Source organism: Ailuropoda melanoleuca, chromosome 17 (genome assembly GCF_002007445.2).
Source record: "Ailuropoda melanoleuca isolate Jingjing chromosome 17, ASM200744v2, whole genome shotgun sequence".
Classification (NCBI taxonomy): Eukaryota; Metazoa; Chordata; class Mammalia; order Carnivora; family Ursidae; genus Ailuropoda; species Ailuropoda melanoleuca.
The window spans coordinates 2,452,480-2,458,479 of NC_048234.1; the positions used below are offsets into that span (position 1 = coordinate 2,452,480).

At 61.3% G+C, this 6,000-nt stretch overlaps 1 protein-coding gene across 1 annotated transcript; it reads left to right on the forward strand.

Moving 5' to 3' along the window:
* The first annotated feature begins 536 nt into the window (after positions 1-536).
* Positions 537-4,170, forward strand: LOC117796996 (ephrin-B3-like). The gene is made up of 5 exons (XM_034647271.1): positions 537-574; positions 808-1,100; positions 1,293-1,385; positions 1,496-1,600; positions 2,021-4,170. The coding sequence occupies exons 1-5, from the start codon at positions 537-539 to the stop codon at positions 2,428-2,430; spliced, it is 939 nt and encodes a 312-aa protein (XP_034503162.1). The 3' UTR covers positions 2,431-4,170.
* The last annotated feature ends 1,830 nt before the right edge of the window (positions 4,171-6,000 follow it).

Sequence of the window (6,000 nt, forward strand, 5' to 3'; positions counted from 1 at the left end):
GCGTGCGGGAGCGAGCCCGCAGACTGGGGCGCGGGGTCGGACGCGGGGGCTCCCCCGACCCTTTCGGTGTCCCACGGGAGGGCAGCTCGTGGTCTCAGCCCCAGCCCTTCCAGCCCGTCCTCGAACCAGACCCGGCCCCCCTCCAGCCTGCCGGACTCGGTGGCCGGTTCCGGCCCGCCGGCCCCTCTGGCTGCGAGTCCCCCGGGGCGCACGCGGCCCTAGTCGGGCGGCAGAGCGGCCGGGCGGCGGAGCGGGGCTGCCCTGCGCCTGCGCCTTGGAGGCCGGGCTCNGGCATTTAACTCCTTGTCACATTGCCCAGCTAACTTGGGACACTGGTCCGGATTACCCTCCACACTCGGCACCCCCCCAACCCCCACCCCTCCTGTGCCCTGAAATCCCTCCAATTCAGTGGTGGCCTGGGGGAGGGGAGGCCTTGCCCCCATGGTTGACTGCCGTGCAACAGTGAAATCACCTGGGATGGGTGGGCTGTGTGGTTCCAGAGAGGCCAGCTCCTTGGTAACTGGCATCCTGTTGCCATGGCAACAGGGCTAGTGATGGAGCAAGAGATGGCAGTGTGCTGTGCGTGTGGTGAGGGCGGGCTGGAGAGTGCATTTGGGCCCACCAAGGGGCCGGAGACCTCTGAGCCTGGCTTCCTGCTGCTTCCCAGTCCATAGTGCCTGCCCTGTCAGAACAGACTTTCCACCCAGACGAAGCCTGTCCTGCAGGGATGTGGGGTGAGGGAGGCAAAGCTCCAGGGGGCCNGACCTCTGACACCTCTCCTTGTCCACCTCACCCTCCTCTTGACAGGTTCCAGGCAGAGGGTGGTTACGTGCTGTACCCTCAGATCGGGGACCGGCTAGACCTGCTCTGCCCTCGGGCCCGGCCTCCTGGCCCCCACTCCTCTCCTAATTATGAGTTCTACAAGCTGTACCTGGTCGGGGGTGCCCAGGGCCGGCGCTGTGAGGCACCCCCTGCCCCAAACCTGCTCCTCACTTGTGACCGGCCAGACCTGGACCTCCGTTTCACCATCAAGTTCCAGGAGTATAGCCCTAACCTCTGGGGCCATGAGTTCCGCTCGCACCACGATTACTACATAATTGGTACTGCTGGGCAGAGGGCAGGGTCCAGGGGGAGGTGCCCCCAAGACTGAGGGCAGAGGAGGAGCCCAGAGAGACCCCTGATCCCGCCCCCCACCGCCGGCTGCCCTGGGAGATGTCAGGGCCTGGGAACGGGGACGGAATAGGGGCTAGGCTCTGGACTGCCAACCTCTCTCTTTGGCTCTTCTCTCTCAGCCACGTCAGATGGGACCCGGGAAGGCCTGGAGAGTTTGCAGGGAGGCGTGTGCCTCACGAGAGGCATGAAGGTGCTTCTGCGAGTGGGACAAAGTGAGTGGGGGCTGGCGCACAGCCGGGAGCTGAGGGAGGGTGGGGTAGTCCCATATTGGTCAGGGGGCTGCCGTCTCAGCCCCTCTCTCTTGGGTCTTCCCCATCTCCAGGTCCCCGAGGAGGGGCTGCCCCCAGAAAGCCTGTGTCTGAAATGCCCATGGAGAGAGACCGGGGGGCAGCCCACAGCCTGGAGCCTGGGAAGGAGAACACGCCAGGTAGGAACCAGGGGTCCAGCCTCCTGCCTTCCCCCCGCCTCCTCTGCTCTCGGACCCCAGCTGCCCTGCCTTCACCCTCTCCCTCTGCCTTCCGTGTTGGGGGGGGGTGATACAGGAAAGAGAAGAGAGGATGGGAGGCTGGGAGGGGAGTGAAAGCCAAATGAGGAAAAGACTCAATTAGAACTAATTAGCCAATTCAATCAGAGCTGTCAGAGAAGTGGGGAAGACTACTTGGCACCGAGCTGAAGGGCTGGACACACCTGGATTCTGAGTGGGATTCGGGAGGAAGGGGAGGTGGGGTCCCCAGGGGGCTTGGGCACTGCTGGGGAAGCCCATGGGGACCCCCAAGGCTGGGTGTCCAGATGCCCAAGTGGCTCCTTCAGCCCCCCCCTCTTTCCTCCTTCACCCCTTCCCTGCCAGGTGACCCCACCAGCAATGCAACCTCTCGGGGTGCTGAAGGCCCCCTGCCCCCTCCCAGCATGCCCGCGGTGGCTGGGGCAGCGGGGGGGCTGGCGCTGCTCTTGCTGGGCGTGGCCGGGGCTGGGGGTGCCATGTGTTGGCGGAGACGGCGGGCCAAGCCTTCGGAGAGTCGCCACCCTGGTCCTGGCTCCTTCGGGAGGGGAGGGTCTCTGGGCCTGGGAGGTGGAAGCGGGATGGGGCCTCGGGAGGCTGAGCCTGGGGAGCTAGGGATAGCTCTGCGGGGGGGTGGGGCTGCAGACCCCCCCTTCTGTCCCCACTATGAGAAGGTGAGTGGTGACTATGGGCATCCTGTGTATATCGTGCAGGATGGGCCCCCCCAGAGCCCTCCCAACATCTACTACAAGGTATGAGGGCTTCTCTTACTTGGCTCTCCCGGATCCAGCCCTTCTCGGGGGTGCGCTTCCAGCTTAAGTCACAGTTGGAGGGACACCTCTAGCATCCCCTCGGCCCCTTCACCCCACGAGCTCCCGTGCCCCTGCTGTTGTGGACCCCTTCCCCACGTTTAGGATTCCTGAAGACTCCTGCCCTCGGTTGGCCGCGTGCGGCCCCGCAGAGACTCAGCCTCCTCTTCTGCCCATGCCGGCCATGCCCCAGCCGGCCTTGTGCCCCCCACACACCCGGAGCTAGGGGCGGGGACAGTCTGTCTTTTGGTCGGCACCTCTTCCTTTCTGCCTCTCACTGTTTTTCTCTTCTTTTCTCTTCTCTCTCGTATTCTCTCTCTCTTTCTCTCCTGTCTCTAGGTCTGTTCCTCTTCCCTAGCATCCCCCTCCCTGCGTCTCCTCTTACCCTCTCGGCTTCCTCTCCTCGGCCTCTCCCATCTCCCGGGTGGGGGGACGCAAGCACTCCCCCCTCAGCTCCCTCTTCTGACCTCTCTTACCCACCGTTCCCCTCAGTCTGCCAAAAATGGGGGCCTTGATGGGGAAGGCTCGGGCCCTCCACCCCAGCTCCGGGCGCAGGCAGCGGGGCCTCCTTCTCTGCCCTGCCCCGGGCCTGGACATTCTCGCTCCGGCCCACCTGGGGTGGTTGGGTCGCGCCAGCTGCCGTGAGAAGAAGTGTCCTGTTTTGTCAGTGGCCACTAGCAAGATCCCACCCGGTCGGGACACGCATGTGGATTTGGTCTGATGCGAAACGGGCCGCTTGGGACAGGAAGTGACTTGCTCCAGACAAGAAGTGCCCGGGGCCGGTGGAAGCGCCCGGCCGAGGGGCAGGAACGGAGCAGCAGGAACTGGAAGTGCCTTCATCCAGGACAGGAAGTAGCGCTTCTGAAATAGGAAGTGGTCTGGCTGGAACTCCAAGTGGCTTAGTCTTGGGGGGCGGGGGTGGGGGCGGCGGCCGGTTCTTACTCTGTGGAGAAGTTGGGGGGGCAGGAAGAACTTCCTGTTTCAGGAGGAAGCTGGAACGGACTGACTGTTCGAAGACAGGGTGGACTGAGGAGGATTTTCCTAGTCTTCAGTGGCACTTCCCGGGACCTCCCTTCCCCGTTCCCTGTGCTGCTTTTAGGACAGCTAAGGTGACTGCCAGTCAGCTGTGGCAGGCCCAGTTTGTCTTGTTCTTCTTCCCTCTCCCCACCCCAGTATAATCTCTGTTAATCAACAGGACTATCCCAAGAACCCACGTGTTGTCCCCAGTAACCCAGAGGGCTGTCTTGTTCGTCACATCGTCCACTTCCTCGTCCCTTCAGACTCGACACAGCTCCCTTCTTAGTGACCAAAATGGTGGCCTACTGACTGGTCTAGCGGACGGTGGTACTTAGCCGCTGCCGCTGTTCCCATAGCGACCAGCTTGTACCTCTGCCTGCCCCGTAGTGCAGTGCGCAAATTGGGTGTTGCCTTCTTTTCCTCCCAGCTCAGTTTCGTTAGATCAGAGCTGCCCTTGGGCACCACGTCGGCCACCTCCATCACCAGCCAAGATGGTTACTTTGTCCACCAGAGGTCAAGTCATCTCTCTGGTGCTGTAGTTCCCAGCTCCTTCCTGATTTTTCTAATCGCTCCTTCCAGAGAACAGGAAGTTGATATTGCCATGGGGGAGGTGGCGGGGTATGGCCGTCACCTCAATAGTTTTACTGTAAAAGGGAAATTTGAACAACAAAAACCAAAAAAAATAAAAATAAAAAACTTCAAAAGTTGACAAGAAGGCTGGAGAATGACTGGGCATGAGTTGGGACAGAGGTTGGATCACATGGAGCCAAGGGGGAGGGGAGGGAGCCGGTTGGGTTGGAGGGCTGAGGGGGGCAGTACGGGGTGGGGAAGGGTTACTGGGCTGGGGGACAAGTCCGAGGAGGGCAGCCGCCTCCAGGGGAGGGAGAGAGGAACCCAGGCCAGAGCGGGGGTTGCCAGTGCATCCAACGGGGATGTTGGTGAACCCTCGTTCACACGTGTCTGTTGCTACACCAAAGCACCAGAGACATGGCAAGTCGCAGTCAGAATCAGTGGAAGAAACATGTTCACGGGCTCAGTCTACTCCCTACCACCCCTGCCCAAGGCACCTCTGACTCGGGGAGTTTTGCTGTTGGAGACCAGTGTGGGGAGAAGTGGTGTGATTGCCCAGAAGACTCAGGCTCGGCCCATGGCTCCCTGTGTGCCCATAACGCAGGCTCTTCCCTAAAAAACCCTGGGTGCCCAGCCCCCTAGACTCAGCCCCATTCTCCAACCACAAAAGCAACTGTCAGGAGCACCGCAGGAGCCTGTCGGCAGGGGTCACAACCTCTGCCCTGCCAGCCCCTCCCCTGACTTCAGGTCCCCTCCCGCTGTCTCCCATCTGCCTGGAGGTCAAGGGGTCCTCCTGCCCCACTCTGTCCAATGGGACCCCTGCCCCTCCCCCTGTCTCAGCAAGATGCCCGGGTCCTGAGAGGTGCGGGAGCTCTAGGAGGGGAGCTGCCAACTGAGGCCAGGTGCTGGACTGTCTGGAATTTACTCCTGTCCTTCCGAGCCCACACTGAGGCAGCCGGAGGTGGGGAGGCTTGAGGGGGGTGGAAGGGCTGGTCCCTGCCCCTTAGTGGGGGTTGGTTGTCATAGCAACATCCCCTTCTCCACACAATGGGAAGCCCCCCTCAGCCTCCCGCGTGGATGGAGCCGACAGCCCCATCGCTGGCTATCAGCCTCAGGGACTTGGCAACCGTCACTATGGCAACCCAGAGCCCAGCAACAGGGCCCAGTGAGAAAGGGAGGGGTCCAAGACTGGGGCAGGGCTGTGTGTGTGAGGGGGCAAGGGAGCGAGGGGGAACCACCCCCGTGCCCAACAGACATCTAGAGGCACAGGTGGAGGGACAAGAGGGAAGAGAAGTGGGGATCGTCTCGGTGACAAACACCTCGCCAGAGCAGCCAAGACATCATAACACGCTGAGAGACAGGAAGACACCTGGGGACAGAGGCACAGCTGGGGAGAGGAACAGCACATTCTGCACAACATCCCGGGACACACCCCCTCGAACGCTGGCATCTCGGACTCTCCCCCCTCCGCACGCACAGTGACAACACAGGACTTGCAGCCTGCCACATGGGTAGCTCTCGAGCTGTTCGAAAGCACTGGTGACTTCCACACAGAGCCACACATGTCATCCTATTCCCTTTCTGGGTCCAAACACGCCCCCATGCTCTCCAGGTAACTGTACGTGGAAGGCATTCATTTTGTTGTTGTCGTTTGCTTATTCGCTCAACATGCTATGAAGTGTCTACTTTGTTCCAGGCACTGCTTCGGGCCCTAGGAAGACAGAGTAAATGCAGCCAAGTCCCTGCTTTCCCCAAGCCCACGTTTGGGTGGGGGACACCCTAATAACATTTCTGGCAGTGACGGGAGATATAAAGAAAACGGAGTCACAGGATGAAGAGGAGGGAGACTAACAGGGAGATGCTTTAGGTCAGGAGGTCAGGAAGGTCCCGCTGAAGAGGTGACCTTTGATTCTGACCGTGGGTGATGTGGAG